Genomic DNA, 19763 nt, shown 5'->3' with positions numbered 1-19763 from the left:
AGTTGGTGGCAAGCATAACAACCCACCTGAGTCTCCTGAGATCGGGCAAACTTGGGAGGGTGGCGGAAAGAAACTCTGCCCCTTCCCTACTCATGCTATTGTTGGACAAACTAAAGGTGATGGAGAGGAAAAGATACATGAGTGTAAAACAAACACACATATACACACCACAAACACAATTGCACACACACACACACACACACACAGACATGTCTATGAGTGTTCTTACTCTAGCTCCTGCAGTACTGGGCAGTTTTGGCTGATGGCTTGTAGAAACTGGAGGTGATGACCTTGAAGATCACAGTCAACTAGGCTACAGGGCAGAGTAAGAGGATAAGACAGTGACATTTGCATATGAGAGACCTTCTAATGACTATACTGCTAGAAGGACTACATAAAAATACATTGTGAAATTAGCTCTCCAACGAAATGAGGATAAGGTCTCAAAATAATATACGCTGGTAGGAACCCTCTAAAACTCAAACCTCTAAAACAGGGGTGTCAAAACTGCCTAGAGGGCCACAGTGTCTGCAGGTATATGTGATTTCAATGAGCAGCCAATTAAGGCATTGAGAAAAAGGTGTGAGTACTCCCTAGCCAATCAATGACTTGATTACTTTTGCTGAAACACCGAAAACCAGCAAACAATGCGGCCCAGGAGGACTGAAGTTTGACACCCCTGCTCTAAAATTACAGCACAAAAAAGTAATTTTCCAGAGACTGACTTACACCATGCCAAGCCTGGACTTGAATACTCTAAGGTGCTATCAATATAGTACAGCGTGCACTGGCTACCTTTTCATATAGCAGAATAACAAGCCCTTGGCTTTTCAGTTGATTTTCAAAATAAACTGCAAGGCCCAATCTCTTACCCAATGGATTTCACAGGAGACAAAGTTGAAGTTGCCTTCATGGAGTTATCTCTGGAAAACAAAGCAAGATACAACAGGAACTGTTTTATTCACTCATCGCACTGAGGCTGTTTTCTTTTTCTCCAGCAAGCCCAAAAAACTATGGTAACAGTAGAAACTCATTTGGTTTGTGCTCGCAAAATTTCTTACCAGCTAGCAGGAAACTTCAACAGTTCGCTACTTGCAAATCTCAACATATTGCTCCGGAGATACTCCTCCAATATGTATGTAAAGACAGGATCTTGGCTGATGCTTCTGTACTTGCAAATTATTGCATTTTTGCATTAGCTTGCTAGCTAACTACATTAGATAGCATTCTAGGAAGACTAAAAACTCCAGAACAGATTAGATAATAAATAATGTCTGTATGGACATTCCAAAAAGATATAAAACCTGCATCTTACCTACTGGATGCTATATTTCGCTCACTTATTTAGTGGTCATACAGAAAGGTTAGAAAACAATCCGTTTCTGTCATATACCTCAATATCATCCGAAACACACCCCACATCAGTGCTGACCTTTTTTTTTTTACCATAACATACTTTCAGAGAACAAGTCACAAAATGTTACAGCTGTGGTTAACCCCACACACATGCCCCTGTCTAACTACGGTGGGTAGGCCACCCAAAGTGGGGCATGTGGGGCATGTAGTGGGGCATTTTACCGGGAAGGGAGCGGCGTTGTCATGGTGTCCTCTTTTTCCAGCGTGATGCTGACAGTTGTTTTATAGACTCTGCAGGAAAATAAAGAGATTGTCAACTCAATGATTAACCACAAATTACATCTGAAAGATAGCTGGGAAGACTTGCTGGACTATGGCCCTCCAGGACCAGGAACAAGTACTCCTGTTCGGAAGCAGGTCAGCCAAAGCTAATGATGTCACAAGGAGGGTATGGGCATATCATGAGACACCTGATCTTGGTTATGCTGGAATTCAGGTCCAGGCAGCTGGACACCAGCTGGACCGCTGCTTCCTCTTTGATCCAGGGCTCCTCGATTCTGAAAAGAAAATACACCATTATTGTGACATCATCAACCTTTGTGCATGCATCATTTATGCGACACATCATGCCCCTAACTCAAACCTAAAAGGACTGCACACATTTGTCCTTATGATGTAATCCATTCAATTTGATACAGTGAACATGAACAGTGGTCACAAACACCTTGTTTCCATATTTGTTTTCATCTCCAACATCTCCCTCCCTCTATAAAAACCTCACTCCTCAGAGTTGTCCCTCATTCCCAGAGCTGAGAACTCAGCCAGACCTTTGTAAGTTCATGGAAACAGTAAATTGGGAAACTGGTTTGACACCCTTAAAAGGTCATTGGGACCAAAGGGACACCTGAACCACGCCCTCACCTGATTTCCAGGTGGTTGGTAAGGCTGCCCAGTTCCTTCAGCAGTTCCTTGATCACCTGAGCACTCAGCCCATTCTTCCTAATCCTGAAGGGAGGAAATATCTGGCTGAATTAACCCATTTAAATCATGAGTCTGTTAGGGTTATAGAGCCACAGAGTATCTTTATGGTGAAAACATATTGACCATTTGCACAAAAGTCTGCGTAATGTGAGATGGAGACTGGGAATGTGTATGCTTCACACTTCTTTTGTGTGTGTGCGTGTGTGTGTGTGAGCGAGAGAGAGAGAGAGAGAGTGAGAGAGAGAAAATACAGCGCATTAATTCAGTATATGTGAGTACACTAACCCCAGAAGCTGCAGAGAGGGAAGTCCGCTCAGAGCTCTCTGCAGAATCTGGAACCCCTCATTCGGCAGTGTGTTACAACACAACCTGAAAGAGGTCACCATTACCCAAGGAGATTAAAAAATAACACAACATAATTTCATAAACATTACATCACTATCACCACCATAATCACCATTATTACATCATTGTCATCATCAGCAGTGTCATTATTACAGTCTCAACACATTAACACTGTCATTACGGTCATTAGCAGTTTCATCTTCATTGCCACTACCATCCTCAACACTTTATGACCCAACACTTTATGTCATTATGACCCTCACCCATACTGTTGCTGTCATCACCCTCCCCACCACCGCCATCACAGTCATGAACACCCCGATCTCAAAACTGTCACCACGATAGATAGTGATAGATGTCAGGTAGGTAATTTCTCCCACATACTCACTCCAATCTGTGCAGATGGGGGCAGTTTTGGAGAATATCAGCCAATTTCTGAAGGTGGGCAGTTCCAAAGCAACACTCTCGGAGACTAAAGAGAGAAAGGGACAGAGAGAAAAAGAGAGAGGGTCAGAGGGAGAACTTCAAGGGCCCTGTTTCACAGTCATTATCAAACTCTAGTGGCAAACCAAACCACAGCCCTTTAATTATAACTTGTAGTAGGCCAACTAAAACTTTATAGACTGTACTACTTTTTTAAGTTTTTTCCACTTCAATTACATTTCACGGATGCACTTGTCATGCTGCTCTGCAACTAACAAGTCCATCACAGTCAACCGATCCTGTGAGAAATCTGAAGTAGCACCAGATTTATGCTTATCAATATCAAGCTCTGATGCAAAAAGATGGACATTAAACTGCAATGAACCATGAACCTCCAGAACCAGAAAAATAGACAAAACAGCATGTCTAGGACTATTACTAAACAATACAATTAGGACATTAAGTTTGAAAGTGAAACAGTTTAAGTAGTCGTGAAATACCAGATGTATTATTATTCAATTTATTTGAATATTAATCGGCTAACGGTACATAGTAATATTATTATTCATATGCATTTGCACTACCATTGCCACCAGAATAGGGCCCAAAGTGTAAAAACTGAATTTAAATAAATTAATACAGGTACACAACCATACGCATACACATACACATACAGAAGCATAAACATTGAGAATGACTCACATACGCATGAATACATGTATGCACACATATAGGAACTGCTGACCCTGGAAAATAATACAATCTGTTGATTTTTGTTTTCAAAATAAATAAGCCACCAATTTAGCCCCAAGAAACCAAGAAAGATGAGTTAAATGCTTAATCATCAAATTTTTGCTAATGTCTGCAAATTGTTTAAATTTCTTTAATTAAGTGCTGAATAACACCAAAAAGAGGGTACACTCTGTCTCCCCGGTTGAGTGTTGGTCAACCCAAGTGCACATAATAAGAAATGAATTCTTATTTGCTATTTCCTTGCAGACCTGGGTCAAATACGTATTTGTTTTGGATTCAAATACCTTTCTAAGCTTTACTGATCTTGTCTGGTGTATTGGAACCAATTAAATACTGTCAAAAAGTGCAAACCCCACCTTCTGGTCATATTGGCAGGCTCAATTACACCAGGCAAGATCAATAGAGCACAGAAAAGTATTTGAATCCAAAATAAATACGTATTTAACCTAGGTCTGTTTCCTTGAGACAATTCTAGCATTCATAGGGTGAAAGAGAATTGTGCATACTCCTGCATTATACTACAGACATTCAATTTCTCAGTTGCTTGCAGACTGTGTAGGGAAGGATGTGGTTGTTTAAATAGAATAGTTATTTCTCTTCCAGAAGGGGGTTCGCCGAGCTTACCTGAGTGCTTTGCCACTGTCGTTGTCCTGTATAAACCGAATGAGAGACTTCATCTCCAACCCTAGGCTACAAGACAAAATTATGAAACTGTGTAAACTGGAGAAGCCTTGCATGGAAACCTTGGTGAAAGCAATGTCGTTCACCTGCAGGATGCAACCCACATTTTCTATGAAAATCACATGAATTCAGTGAAGGCAGAGCTAAAGTTTATGGAAGCTAATTGAGGGGCTGACCATTGTATAAGTAGGCACATTCCTTGGCATGGCCATCTCTTATATGGGCAAAAGCGTCTTGAGATCTCTTGAGATCTAAACATTTCTAGACTATGAAGAGTGGCTCTTAGCAGAGAGACAGCCTAACTGACAGGTATTTTGCCAAGGTTGCATGTTGTTGATTGGTAGGTGATGGCCTCACCTCACTTCCACTGCCATGACACGCTTGCATATGGTTATGGAGTTCGCCAAGCAGAGAGCCCCAGTCTGGGTCAGTCTGTTGTCATTGAGCCTGTGGAGAAAAATTCAGATACCACCTGAAGAAAGCCAAAGCCATAACTGTGTTACATTTTTCTTGGCTGTCTTCTTGACATTCTGCCAGGTCACAAACACATCTTTAAAATGTTTTCCAGTGGAACAAGAAAGTATGTGAGAATCTGAGAATCTGGAGTTGTGGTTAGGGGGAAGGTGGTGGTGGTAAAAAAAAAAAACTGTAAAAATCTTGCTACGACACTCTTTACCACCGACACAACCAAAGTTCAATGCTGTAAACAGCTACAATAGAGATTGTGTCAGATGAGATGCTGCTTCAGTACTTAGGAGACATAAGAGCAATGCTTTGCCAGCAGAAATCACATGCACCGTGCTCTCCGTGGAAACTTCTGGAAAGCCTGCTTACTTCACAGAGTTGGAGATCTGTAGCTTGGGTAAGAACTCCACAAAGCACCGCACGCCTTCGTCTCTCAGCAGGTTACCAGACAGACTGAAATTTAAAAGGCGATCAGATGAGCTCGTGCAAATACATAAATAAGCAAGAAGCTTTCGATCACATGATGCCACAAAACTGGGACAGGTGTTTCTGTAATGATGAACCACGTTCCAAAAATATCAGTGTCTACCCACACATCTGATAGGTGTGAGGAAACAGAGAACACCTGACACAGAGAGAGAGAGAGAGAGAGAGAGAACTACTGTAGTGCAGAATGAGAATTACGAAGCCCCGTTCACATCAAAGCTGCAACAACAGAACAAGTCATGAATGAACATAGATAGTCACTGAGTAAAGACAACATGTAAGTGATGGTTAGCATACTAAAAGTTTTCCCTTAGAGAAGGGCTCATCCCTGTTCTTGGAGATCGACCATCCCGTAGGTGTTCACTCCAACCCTAACAAAGCAGACCTCATTCACCAGCTAGAGACCTTTGTGAGTTGTTGCTATTAGTAGAATTAGTAGAATCAGGTGTACCAAATTAGGGTTGAAATGAAGACCTACAGGACTGTAGATCTCCAGGAACAGCTGCTGCCTGCCTTAGAGCTGTTGGAGCAGATCAAACTCATTGTTAACTCTGGCCTGAAAGATTTGACACATTGCATCTCACAGACCACAACATGAGCAGTCCACAGTGAACAAAATTTTCCAGTGAAAATGTTGAAAAAAACAACATTCATGGCCGATGACTTGATCGGAACCCGCCTTTCCGCTGCATTTGTGCAGCTGATGTAGTCTTAACACGCAAGTACTGGTAGCTGGAGAAAGCTTTAACACACATGGTGGGGGGGGGAGGAATGCTTACTCCAGGTCTGAGATTCGGGGGCACTGTTGCAGGATACCAGACAGCTTCTCCACATTTCCACAGGTCAGCTGGTACTGCGTCAGTCTGGAGGGGCCCACAAAGAGCAGGAGTCAGGGAAACCACAGTGCAACCCCATCCCAATGAGGGGGCGGGGACCACAATTTGACCAGGCCAGGTTCAGGGGGCTGTCTTAACAGGTTGCAGTATTGGGGGGGAGCCACAATTCAAACAGATCACAGATCATAGTGGGGTCCAAAGTTTGACCAAGAGCTATACCAGGGGACAGTGTCTACAGTTTGACCATAAAGCGCTGGGGGCACCACAGATTGATGAGATCACAGCTGAAAAATTATCATTATGCTGTAGGGTGGTCAGAAGTACATCATCTGGCGCAACCTCCAGTCGGGCACTTACTAGTCCGGCATTTGTGAAAGTAAATATTTGTGAAATAAATATAAGTACAACAGCATGTGTTATATTCCTAAATCTTATTGGCTTAGATTTACATCAAATAAATTTGCACACTTGCTATTTAAAAAACTAACCTCAGCTGGTAGCCACCCTTATAGCAATCTCTCTCCCACCCTCCCCATCGCCCCAAATCAATGCTACAGCAAAGTTTTGGGGTAGTAGAAGTGTTTATGAGAGACAAATGGCTCTCAAAAAAAGCAAAAGTGTAAAATGGAAAAACAGAAGAGGAAAACAGCTAGCTAAGACTACAGTTAAACTGAGCATTCACTCACTTGCATGCCACCTCTTCTGCTTTTATTTGTTGAAACTTGATGCAGGCTTCTCCCTGCGACCTGGGAAAATGCATCAGAAGGAAGAGGAAATCTAGACAATAATTTCAAAAAATGAGCGATGATGGTATAATGTCATTCGCAGCTCCCAAAATCTGTAGTAGCAGCAGTGCGATGAGGGTAGCCTGTTACACAAACCAATGGATTTGTGGGAAAGTGAGTTTGTTGGCACGATGGTGTGCTACTGTACCGGAGTTCCACTGCCTTGACGCGTTGGCAGTCAATCAGTGATCTGACTAATAGCAAGGCACCCTCTGTAGACATCTGGACATGATTTAATCTGAGCAAAAGAGATGAGACAGTCAGACCTGTTTCTACAGAAGGATAAACGTGAGATTACTATATGTTATATTATTTCATCAGTATCAGTGATATCAGGTGACCAATAATCAATATTAATGATATCAAGAGTAATAATAGCGATATCAGGAGTTAGTGTAAGGGATATCAGGTATCGCAGGATCGGTATCAGCGATATCAGGAGTTAGTGTAAGGGGTATCAGGTATCGCACGATCGTTATCAGCGATGCCAGGAGTTAGTGTAAGGGATATCAGGTATCGCAGGATCGGTATCAGCGATATCAGGAGTTAGTGTAAGGGGTATCAGGTATCGCTGGATCAGTATGAGTTAGAGATCAGTGTGGGAGGTCTTACTGCAGCAGCTGCAGAGTAGCCATGTGCGGCAGTCGCTGCAGAAGCTTCTCGATGGACACATCACTCAGGGAGCTGTGGGAAAAACTGCAGAGAAATGGGAAAATAGATCAGAAGTTCCATATAACAGCAAGAAACCATAGTTTAACCTGCCCATACCCAGAGCACAGTCTAGGCTGCACTGACCTATCCTCGTGTGCTAGGCTCCACTGTAAGCCTCATGAAAGAAGTGCAGTTAAGAGCAATGAAACTCAATTTTGTAAGACATTTTTGTGCTGTAAGCAATGTTACCTCACCAATGACATCAACACCAAGCCAGTTTAGGACAAATTCAAACATAAACTATGAGACACAAGGGAGTGAACAAAGGAGTGGGAGAACAAGAGGAGGCATACATCACATATATCACATATTCAGCAAACCACCCTCTGTCCATTGTTAGATGGTATGGCCTGGTATGGCTGATTGCTGCTACAATAAGTGACTCTTGTGGTCTGGCCATTTGCAATCTGAACTAATTTTAGAGTCTGAAAAGAAACATGATTCACCTCAAGCGGCCGCACTCTGTTAACCCAGCGCAATGTTATTCTCACACTGTCCACCTCACACAGTCAATACTCGGCCTGCTGGAAAACTCACTTGAGCTCCAGTTGTTCTGGACAGTGTGACAACTTCCCACAGAGCCTGTCGATTCTGGAAGGCTGGACATCGCTGTGAGTGAGGCTGCAACGCAGAGAGGCCTCATTACCTCAGAGTACGCGAAGCTGGGCTGGCTCGCGTCGTCATAGCGAACCCGACTGGCCTTGAGTCCGTGAGAGTTACGGCAGATTCACAGATTTATTATGGTGATATGAGGAGGACTCAGACGGAAATGAATTATAGTACATGGACTCAATGTAAAAGGCACATGCCAAACTGTGTTTAAGTGTATGAAAAACGTTTTTTGCAGTAGTGCTTTAACATGTTGCATTTCAGCTGATGAATGAATCAAAAGTAATTTAATACTAAGCACTTAACAAAACACCAGCCAGACACATTCTTTTAACAGTCATAACCAAAGGAATGAGAAAGGAATGAGAAATGTCTGGATGAGACATTAAAGTAGCTCATGTAAGCTATGGAATGCATTGCCTGAAAGAATAGATAGCAAGATAACCAATTACTTTTAAAACCACACCTACAGTAGTCAAGCTGCTGTTAGCTGTGTAAAACTTTTATAACTCCTTTATCTTACGTTTGATCTTTAATTTATGACCTTTAATCTTCAATCTCTTTAATTTATGACTTTCATTGTTGTGTTGAATGCCTTGATGTATCTTTTCACATCTTCTTTCTGTTTTAACAATTGTTTTGTTCCTTTTAATCCAGACGATAGTTTGAGAAGTATTTACAAGAAACTATTAATAAATACAGTTTATTATTTAGATAATGAGTCACTATAAAGGTAAAACTTTGAGAGAACAGTAAGAGTGCTGGTGTCTTCTCTCTGTTTAATATGCATATGTGTTACCTGAATTTCTTAGACAGGTGTATCCCGTTCTGCTGTGGGTGTGGGACATCTGGCCGCTCCCCAGACTTCCTCCTGATAGGACAGCAATTACATGAAACATCACAAGACGGCGTCCTGTTGAATCTCTTCACTAAACTGAGTGCTGCTTGTACAGTAGCTTATAAATAGAAATTTGACCAAGCCAAAGTTCACATTACCTTACACTGGAGCGAAACTTCATCACCAGACATTTCTTACCCCCATGACTGATTAAAAGAGAAAATATAATCATTCACAAAACATGTACCCAAATTGGGCTTCACAGGTGTTTCTGATTAGTCAGGTACAGGAGAATTCTTCAGTCATAAACTGTAAAGGTCTTCCTTGATCAACCAGGCCCTTTGCCATTACTGAGCTCACTAGTGCTCTCTTCTTCTTCATGATGTTCCAAACTGTTGATTTTGGTAAGCCTAAGGTTTGGCACAACTCTGGTCCTTATGCTGACAAATGCAAATAACAGACTCCAAAAGAATCAAAAATACCTGTAGATATTGAAAGCTCTCTTATACTTGCACTAAAGAAGCAATTGAGCACACCTGACCAATCAGAAACAATTGTGAAGCCATTTGTCCCAAACATCATGGTGCCGTGAAATTAATGGGCTATGCATAAAATGTGCTGTAATTTCTACAAGGTGAAATCAAAAGGTTCTTTTTAAAAAAAACACTTTAATAAAAATCTGTGTTTGATAACAAATCCAAAATTCTTGAGTAGAGAGTCAAATCAAGAAAAAAAAAGTATTTGTCCCAAACATTATGGAGCTCACTGCATGTGTTTCTGAGCTGGTGTGCGTTTGTGTATGTGTATGCATACATACCTAACCTCCACCTTCTGTAATGTTAAACATGTACAGAGGGTGCCCGCCAGGTATAGGACCCCCTCCATGGTCACTGCATTCTCGCTGACACTACAGGGACACAGGGAGGACAAATGCAGCAGCACACTTTCTCAAAACGATATTCAGTTACACTGTGAACTCATTCAGTCCAGGCTGTGAAAAAACAACCTCCACCAGAAGAAATGGAAATCAGGGCAGGGAAGCACAAAGCAAGTGTCATGAATTATCAAAAAAGAATAAAGCACAAATGCTGCCTATTTAATGTACTGCACTTTCTCAGCCTGTCATACTGCTAAAACTAAAGGCTGACACCTGGTCCATAAAAAGGGTGAGGTATGCCAGCTATGCCACAGAAACACCCTCAGGTGTGGCTCCCTTTATTTTTTTTAAACAACATTTTATTTTAATTTTAATTGGGGAAGGTGGCAAATCTATGGACAAGTATCTCGGGCAAACTCATTTCCTGGGACATAAGTGGCACCTGCCAGCAGTAGTCACGGCAACCTCTTACTTTATTTCCTGGATCACGCTCAGTTGAGGAATGAAATCTACTAGTGTCTTCAGTCCCTTGTCCCCAAGTGCATTGCCAGACACACTGCAGTGAGAGAGAGGGAGAGGGTGATGAACAGAGGGTGGAAGGACAAATATAAAACTGTCTCATTAAGATCTGGCTTAATTTCCGGCCTTTGCTGGACTGTGGAGTAGTCAGTGTTCAGTGCTGGAGTATGTTTACTCATACTTACTCCAACAGAGTTAGTGCAGTGCACTCCCTCAGGGCCTCACACAACCTGGTTAGGTCAGGAGGGCGAAGTCCACAGGACACCAGGCTGAAAAACATCATTGGTGTACGGGAGGCAGCACAGTCACCACACTTAACATCTTCATCAGCATCGTCATCATCATCGTTATCGTCCTCCTCATCATTATCATCATCATTATTATCATAGTCCCAGTAACTCATTATTAGTAATACTGAGCTGACAGTGTAATGAGGACTTACCGAAGTCTTTTTTCAGTTTTCTTGACTGTCACCGTACTACAGACAGGAAGAAGTACAGAACAGTATGCTAGATTAACATTAATCAGAATTGACGTATGTAATTAAATCTGAGATAATACACAGTCTATACGTACTTAATTAACCTTGGTTCTAATAAACATACAAGCATTGTTACTGTTATTGTTATTAGTAGTAGTCGTAGTAGTACTCCTTGTCATAGTATTCATATAATTATTATTTTATTGTTGTGGTTGTTGATAATAATACTACTAATAATATTAATAACCCATTTCGGGAGTCAAGCTCTTACCCAGGTGTGTGTCTCTGTGTCTCTGGTGAGTACAGAACAGATATCTTTGTTGGCTCCTGAAGCCTGAGGGCATTAAAGAGAAGCAGCCATGAAAGGCCTGAAAATCATCACCGCCATTCTTTCCACATCAATACCACAGGAAGCAGCCAGAGGGGACTGCATTCATACACTGCCAGGGCCTAATATAAAACTGCAATATATGATGCATGATGCAATAATATTACTGTGTGTGTACGTCTGCTTGCGTGCATTTACATGCATCAAAACCCCTTTCCCCATCACAGAGACATACAAAAACGAGAGTAATACAAAGAGTCCAATGCCATTGAAACGAAGGGATGGAACGATAATCAAACAGAGCAGAATCAGAAACTGACACGGCCTGATAGCACAGCACTGCTTCAGAGCTTCAGATATCCGGCGCAGACAGGAAACAACCTTACACCACCTTGCATCACAAACCCAGCGTATGGGACAAAATGAGTCAGCACCAGCTGACTTGCGCAAACAAAAGACCGCGTCTTTACAGCAGCCTTACCACAGCACTGCAATGAAGCAGGCCTCACTCAACACCCGGCTCAGATTGGTATGTTTAAGGGTTAAAATGTGAGGATTGGCACTGGTATTCCTTTACAGATTTAACTTTGTGATATGTGAGGACAGCCCGGATGAAGGCTAGCTGAATCCACAGTCTGCAGGCAGTGATCCACTCTCTGCCCTGTTCTTTATTTCATAGATATGCCAGGAAAACGAAAGGATTGAATCATTTTTTCCCCATAGATGCAGCTTTACATTGTTTTCTTAAATAATGTATTTAAGATTTAAACTTTTTACGTGCTGGTAAAGTTTGGGGGTTGGGGGGGGGGGGGGTATGTGGTGTCAGGGGGGTTGGATGGAGCACACAGCCCACACTGCACAGGCTCTTTGCAGGACAGACATAAGCAAATGACGGGCCAAAGTAGGCTACACTAAAGTATACCAATCACACACACTCAAATTGGATTTGTGTACATCTGACATACAGTGTCCTCCATAATGTTTGGGAGAAAGCCACATTTATTTCCATGATTTGGATCTGTATCCTATAATTCACGTGTGCTTCTCAGCTTTTATTAAAAGGTATTTTTATACATTCTGGTTTGTGCTTTAATTTCGACTGCAAATTTAAAATTGTGGAGTACAGAGGCAAATCAAGAAAAAATACGTGCCTAACATTATGGAGGGTACAGTATGTGATTGCCTGTTATTGCCTACTCATGATTTTTTCATTTTTAAAGAACAGCTTAAAAACTACAACAAAATGGTGGATGTGCAGGTTGTTTTGCATATGGCACAGAAATACAGGTGAAAAACACATGTAAATATAATTTCAGACATATGTAAATACATGAAAATGCAAAGGTAAATATATTCCATGGCTGCGTATACATGTAGTTGAAATACTGCCCATCTCTGTCCAGGTCTATTTAAGTTATACATCCTGGATTTTTATTCATTTAGTTTTATATACAAACCAGCTGAATACTTACAAAAGATGAATCCTGGGAGATTGCCTTACTCAGGTACTACAGAATCTGAGTAAGGCACCCCTCCTAGGCATTAAACCTACTCATGTCTGAGCACAAGTTCAGCTCATTACTTTGACACACTGTCGCTGGTTAGGTTAGTTTTCAAGTCAATTATTTGCGTTCATTAATTCTAAAATAAAAATAAAAGAATCAGAGAGAAGCCCTTCCGGGAACTCCGACACGGCGCACCTGACGTCCATCTCGCTCACGTCGGGACGCACAGCCAGAGTCCGAGTCAGAATCTCCAGCCCGTCCAGCGACACTGTGCTTCCGCTCAAACTGAAGGGGAGAACGACACTGTGATGTCACAGGGCTCAAATACACACGAGAAAGCACCCAGCTGCCTAAACACGGGCACGGGGATCGGATGTCGCTCCTCTTTATAGTGAAGCCTACAAAGGTGTGCTTGTGTTGTGATACTGACTCTTTGGCTGAAAGCAGCGCATTGCAAAGATTATGCAAAAACCATTCTTATTTGCAAAAGTGCCTTCTAGTCTGTTCAGATTATACTTTGGGTGCACTCCATTCAGGAATGGAATACCTTGCAATATACTGTCAGTGGACCTATTTTAAAATGTAATGTTAGATATATTCCACAACTGTGTATTTAAGAATATATAATATTTGAGTGGCAAGGAAATAGAAACAGAAATGTCATAGAAATAAAAAAAAGGAAAACATGTCACCATCCAGTTTTTGTTTCATGTTAACTGAAGAAACTTACTCAATGGCAGACATGCCAGGACATTTTGTCAGGATCTGACAAAGCTGATTCATCTTTTCAGCTGTAAAGCCGCAGTTCAGAAGCCTGAAGGAATTGAACAAAATAACATCTTAAAAACACAGTTTTGAGTTCAGGTTTCCTTTCACCGTTTTACAGTTTTACTTCTCTTTACACAAAAACATCTTAAGGACACAGTTTGACACATCACCACCGCCTGTGAGACAGCACATCCCTGGAACCAGTAGCTGTGTCACATACCTGACAGTGCGTCCAGTAGGGGTCGAGCCACAGTGATCTGCCTGAGCACTGAGAGTGTCAGAGAGATGAGGGCCATTAATGCTTGCTTACGTAAAGCGTTTTTGACAGTACATGCAAAGGCCAATGAAGCATCTTAAATTTGAGACAGAGGAAAAGAGAGAGAGAGAGAGAGAGAGAGAAGGGCAAGGGAAAGAGATAAAGGAAGAGAGAAAAATACAAGGAAGGAGAACAGGGGAGGAGCAAGACAGAGAGATGTAGAATGACAGTGTAATGTCTAAAGTCTCTTATTCTCAATCCTAAACTTAAGCAGACAAGCTCTTACTCCAAATACCTGGCAAGCAGTATTCAAAGGGATACATACAGTGAATGAAGGTGTGGCTGAGTTAATAGCTAGTCATAGTTTGCATACAGTAGTTGTAAATAAAACATCTTTTTTGAGTTGAGCCAGGTCTGGAGAGTAATGAGGATCTGATGCAATGCGGATCTGCTCAGACACAGGAGAAGCAGAATTCAGGTTCCTCTTCTCCACTGCTCTCCATAAGACATCAAACGCTCACCTTAAAGACTTGGATCGCTGAGAAAATAACACTCTGATTTCACTGAAGTCCTTCTGGCCACTGAAAGAAAAAATATTTTGTAACTACTTCGTAACTGGTCAGATAATTTTCGAAGTATTTAAAAAAAAGTTTACAATAGTTTTTCCAGCCTTGTTTATAGCCTGGGGTTCAGGTCAGAAGGTTGTGAGCGAAAAAGAGGATTCTAGAACATTTTCTGAAGTAATTTTGTTCAGTTCAAGTTTCAAAATTCTGCTGATGGTTGCTATTGCCCCCACAATTCACCAGGTCAAAGTTCAGGCTGACAAGACAGATACACTCAATCAGTGCTTACCTCATTGTTATGGAAACAGTCAAGTATTTTGTTAACCAACTGTGCAGTATTTAAAAGTTTTTAAATGAAAGATCACCATTTTCCATGTATTCTCACAGATTTGATGTTAATTGAGCATTAAAGTTATTTAATGTCTAATCATTTCTGAGATGATATTTACACTTGTTTGCAGTCTTTTAGATTTTTTTTTTCTATTTTACTAAATAAGAGATATAATGTAGATGAAGAACAGAAAGTAAACAGGAAGTAGAATGCTCCTGACTCACTCAGTGTGTATGGCCTGAATAGTGGGGTAAGCCGCCATCTTCTCAAGGAGGGTGAGGATTCCATCCAGACTGCAACTATTCTTCCCCAATCTAGGAACGAACACAACACAGGCATCATTGGTATATAAGTGAGTTGTCATTCTGTGTTTCCTAATGCATAATTTTGACTCTGCACCACACACCAAACACTTTCGGTATGGTGTATGTATTGCCCTACCACAGATAATCACCTTTAAATCCAGCTAGGGCGGACTAAATTCCATACACACACATAAATGCACCACCATACCCACAACACACAGGCAGCACAAAACAACACTAGCCTAAGCAAAAGCCATAATGCACCAACACACACAAAACACAAAGACCCCACAACACAAAGAAACACGCAGTCTCTCCATGGTGCTCCACATTACATTAAGATCATGATCGCAGTGAACCCTTTCATATGTGTTTATTATCACACTCCAGTTTGGATGAGACTACATACTGTACTAAACAAATGAATAATTTAGAATGACAGTTTGTGATTGTCATTACCATATAAGGTCCCCGCCCCACTTTCCCACCATCTTATTTCAGGCTTGTTAAACCACAGGAAGCTGTTGTGGAACTATTTGGTAGTTGTGGAAGGCCTGGGTTGACAGGAAGTCGCATACTCACGAGACCGAACGAAGGGACGTCAGCTTGGGGAACTTGTCTGCCACTTTCCTGAGGCCGTCGTCTCTGAGGTGATTATCGCTGAGGCTGTCAGAGGGAGTTCACATGACTACATGACCATCATGCCAAGTCTGGGTGACTCAGCTCAGTGCCAGTACTAGAGAGCCAGAGTCCAACAGGCCTGCCAGCCCACCACCCAGTGCTGAGAGGCTAAACTGTTCCTGTGCTTAAACCTCTTTTAATGTTTCTATGCCTACTTGACAAAGAAGCATTTAATCCATCTGTTATTTCTGAAATAATATCATTTGGCAGAAAAAAACTGGTAGGAAATGCTTTGGTGCAGTCCTCCAATGACCGAAAAATGTTTTCTGCATTCCACTCTAGCCCTGCCCCATTCTTGATGTCAGAGTACAGAACCAAAAGTATCTGGGCACCACTTGAACACTGCTGGCACCTGTTTGGCTAGATTGGTTTTGGTCCAACATTTTCAAACCGGAGAAACATGGTGAGCTGTTCATAAACTCATATTCCACTAAAATATGATGTGAGAAATAGGCCATACATTTGCTGAATCTTGATTCATATTTGATCTGCAATGCTTAGTTTGACTGTATGAGTTTCATGAGTCAGGTGCACCAACAGTGTACAAAGTCATTTGCATAGAGAATAATTTATGCAAATGAGATGGACACACTGCACCCACCCAGGCAGCATTTTTCAAAATTGTGAAGTAGGCAGAGGCAGGCTGAAACAGAGAGTGCAATTACTCTTTAAGGGCCTAGCTCGAGTTTAAGCCAACTGACACTGTGATCATTCCAAGACCAAGGGTGAGTTACTCAACACATTCTATGCCTCAAATATAATAATAACAAAAAAAATAAAAAAATAAATAAATAATAATAATAATAATAATGGTTATATTCTTATTAACATTTATAATAATGAATTCAGTAACAATTACATCATATTATTATTCATAATTGTTAACATTGTTTATAATATTGGAATTGTCCCATACTTGAGTTCACTGATCTCTGGGCAGCTCTCCAGAGCAGTGGTCAATTTAGCAGCTCCAACCTCCGTCAGACGTCCACATATCAATCTAGGGGTCAACAACACACTGTTATACATACTGCACAAATACACACAAACACACACACACACACACACACACACACACACAAATAAATTCAGGTCAGTATCATGAACGAGTACACTCTCTTCCTGTTGGTATGCTAGAGACTGGGGGTGGTATAAAGAGGAACACAGAGGAACAGGGGACGGGACAGTTTAGGGAGAGGACAGACGTGTTACAAGTAGGTGTCAAACTCACTCAAGCTTTCTCAGGGCAGGTAGTCCGGGAAGGACGCCAGAAAGCACTTCTGCAAACGCGTCGCCATACTTCCTGCTACGAAAACTGAGAGCACGTACAACAAGATTAAAAAATACACAGAGGAATCGTAGGCACAAAGACAAGAAAATAAATGCACATTCTCTTGCTTAAAATATGTTAATCCAGACAGGTTACTTTGGTAGGTTTATCAGGAAAGCATATTTTTGAGAACTCATGACATAACTTCTGTAATCTAAGCTTCATTTTCAGATAAAGTACTTTCGATTTCTTTCTGATGTTGCAACATAAGTGTTGCTTCTTTTGAAGTTTGTTTTTTTCCACTCACTTTGGCACTAATTTCACTAGTGTGTACACAACCTTCAAAACTAAATGCAAACATCAAAATTATCATTAAAAAGCCACATGGTTGAAATATTTGAGCACATCAATACAATACAAATACAGCACAGTAATAACCTTATTGTTGGAGCGAGGGAATAATTGAGAGTGGTTTATTGTGTGATCAACTGAGCGACTCGCTGAACGGCTCACTGATTGACTGACTGACTCACATGAGGTAGTCGATGCTCGGGCAGCTGGGCAGGGCCTGCAGGCACTCCGTCTCCATGGAGCACCCGGCGAAGTCCAGGCCCACGGGCGCCGCCGCGGCCGACACCACGAAGGCCAGGGCGTCCATGTCGGGGGGGGCCAGGCGGATGTTGCGCAACTCGAAGCCGGGCCTGGCCGCCACCGCCCTGGCCAGGGGGACGTCCTGCGTCTCCAGGGCGCAGCAGCACAGCTCCACCAGCTTGGGCCCCGTCAGGTGGGGGTTCCCCGCGAAGCCCCGCAGGATCCTCAGCACCGCGCCCCGCCGCTTCTCCACCCGCCCCTTGGCCCCGTCCCCGCCCCCCATCAGCTGGACCAGGGAAGGGGCGCAGGCGGGAGCGGCCAGCCCGCACACGAACAGTTGGAGGGTGTCGGTGAAGACGGTCTTGGGGTCGGTGCGGGCCGTCCAGCGGGACTTCAGATTGAGATTGCTCCTGAGCTGGGGCTCCTCCACGCTCTGGCTGGTCATGAGGTGCAACGCGCCCAGGAACTCCTGCATGGCCAGGTGGGAAAAAGCACACCCCACCCCCTGGGACCCGTCGTCATGCGTCAGCTGGAACTGGGACAGGAACCCCGCTCTAGTGGCGAATTCCAGCAGGTGTGGCGAGACGCTATTGGTGGAGAACACAATCCTGCTGCCGTCCAGCCCCTCCATGGCTAGCTGACATACCTCTTTTAGCTCCACCTGATCCCTCTGTATAGGGGGCGTGGCCTCGTCCTCCGGCCTGCCTCCCGATACCTTGCTGAGGAAGGCGGTGAGGATCTGGAGGTAGACCTGAGTGACAGTAGCAGGCAGCTGAGTGGTAGAGTGGGGCCCCTGGGAAAAGTGGTGGTCAAGGCAGACGCAGCACAGGTGGCAGAGCGCCGGCACATAGCACATGGTGAGGATATGATGACTGGCCAGGAGGTGGCGTACCGAGTCCTCCTTGTGACCTTTGCCCTGGAAGTACTGCTCGGCGTACTCCTTGACCTGCTGTCGGTCGAACCCTAGCAGCTCGCCTTCCATGGCCCTTTCCGGAAGGTCCACTGTGTTCCGGGGCCTGCAGGTCACCAGCACCGAGCAGCCACGGAGGATCCTCCCGCCGCACAGCCCCGAGAAAAGTTCCAGGACCAACAGCGTACGCCAGGGGTCCCAACTGGCATCCGTCTTCCAGCGGGTGAACTTCGAGCGGAACTCGTCGTAACCATCAAAGATCACACAGACCTTCTCAGGGTTAGCCTGCATGTAGGCCAGCACTGCCTTACGTGCCTCCTCCTCCTCCTCTCTGTGCGTGTGGCTGCAGGTGTCATCAGACCAAGGGAAGAAGTGGAAGAGCAGCTCTATCAGCGTCAGCTTCCGTGTGACCAAATTGAGCTGACGGAACTCCAGCAGGAAGAGCAAGTGGAAGTCCGGGAGTTCCCCACGGGCCCATTGCTGGCCCACACAGTGCATCAACACAGTCTTCCCTGACCCGGCTGGACCCAGCAGCACAGTCAGGGGAGATTTGGAGAGGGAGCTGAGTAGGGACTGTACTGTCACCACATCCTCTGTGGAACTGTCCTCACTGTCAAGAGACAGAGACTTCAATCTCTCCCTCTGTCTGGACGTGGTCCTGTGCTGCAGGATGACCCTGGCCCTGTCCAGCCGTACCTCCCTGGCCACACCCTTGGTCACCCTCTCATACTTCTGCAGCAGCGTGGTCTTTACTGCAGTGCTGTAGCTTTCCACATAGTCTGAATGCATTGAAAAATACATACAGACATGATATTAGATACATACATATTTAACATGTATTTACGTACCATAGATATAGGGTTGTTTGCAACAATTTTGGCACTCCTGGTCAATTGAAGGGCTAAAATGAATCTTGAAGGTAACAGAAGCTGATCCGATCTCTACATGATACAATGACAAACATGACATCTTCCTGCAAATTTTAATGCATGACTAGTATTTATTTAAATTTATTACAGATTCAAAATACTAAATGCAACTAAACATGGAACTTAGAAACTGCTCCTTTGGCTGATATACAAAAGCTTCAAAATATTTCAGTCTTTGTT

At 43.1% G+C, this 19763-nt stretch overlaps 1 protein-coding gene across 2 annotated transcripts in view; it reads right to left on the bottom strand.

The window, feature by feature from the left end:
* nlrc5 (NLR family, CARD domain containing 5) overlaps positions 1-19763 on the bottom strand; it is a 32417-nt gene that overhangs the window by 8422 nt on the left and 4232 nt on the right. The window contains exons 5-37 of one of the 2 annotated variants that reach the window (XM_064335448.1): positions 17687-19433; positions 17115-17198; positions 16800-16883; positions 15785-15868; positions 15122-15211; positions 14525-14584; positions 13968-14015; positions 13710-13793; positions 13175-13264; positions 11418-11480; positions 11108-11143; positions 10851-10934; positions 10619-10702; positions 10087-10176; positions 9428-9475; positions 9231-9302; positions 8360-8443; positions 7724-7807; positions 7260-7349; positions 7013-7072; positions 6270-6353; positions 5969-6010; positions 5374-5457; positions 4897-4986; positions 4483-4548; positions 3071-3154; positions 2623-2706; positions 2278-2361; positions 1827-1913; positions 1579-1647; positions 873-923; positions 230-313; positions 27-110 (exon numbers count right to left, since the gene is read on the bottom strand). In XM_064335448.1, coding sequence (XP_064191518.1) covers positions 27-110; positions 230-313; positions 873-923; positions 1579-1647; positions 1827-1913; positions 2278-2361; positions 2623-2706; positions 3071-3154; positions 4483-4548; positions 4897-4986; positions 5374-5457; positions 5969-6010; positions 6270-6353; positions 7013-7072; positions 7260-7349; positions 7724-7807; positions 8360-8443; positions 9231-9302; positions 9428-9475; positions 10087-10176; positions 10619-10702; positions 10851-10934; positions 11108-11143; positions 11418-11480; positions 13175-13264; positions 13710-13793; positions 13968-14015; positions 14525-14584; positions 15122-15211; positions 15785-15868; positions 16800-16883; positions 17115-17198; positions 17687-19433 — 4159 coding nt within the window. The remainder of the gene's footprint in view (positions 1-26; positions 111-229; positions 314-872; positions 924-1578; positions 1648-1826; positions 1914-2277; positions 2362-2622; positions 2707-3070; positions 3155-4482; positions 4549-4896; positions 4987-5373; positions 5458-5968; positions 6011-6269; positions 6354-7012; positions 7073-7259; positions 7350-7723; positions 7808-8359; positions 8444-9230; positions 9303-9427; positions 9476-10086; positions 10177-10618; positions 10703-10850; positions 10935-11107; positions 11144-11417; positions 11481-13174; positions 13265-13709; positions 13794-13967; positions 14016-14524; positions 14585-15121; positions 15212-15784; positions 15869-16799; positions 16884-17114; positions 17199-17686; positions 19434-19763) is intronic. The other variant, XM_064335449.1, reaches the window with a different exon arrangement.

This window comes from Anguilla rostrata, chromosome 5 (assembly GCF_018555375.3).
Source record: "Anguilla rostrata isolate EN2019 chromosome 5, ASM1855537v3, whole genome shotgun sequence".
NCBI lineage: Eukaryota > Metazoa > Chordata > Actinopteri > Anguilliformes > Anguillidae > Anguilla > Anguilla rostrata.
Note: the sequence above shows the minus strand (reverse complement) of the source record. Positions and strands in the feature narration are given on the sequence as shown.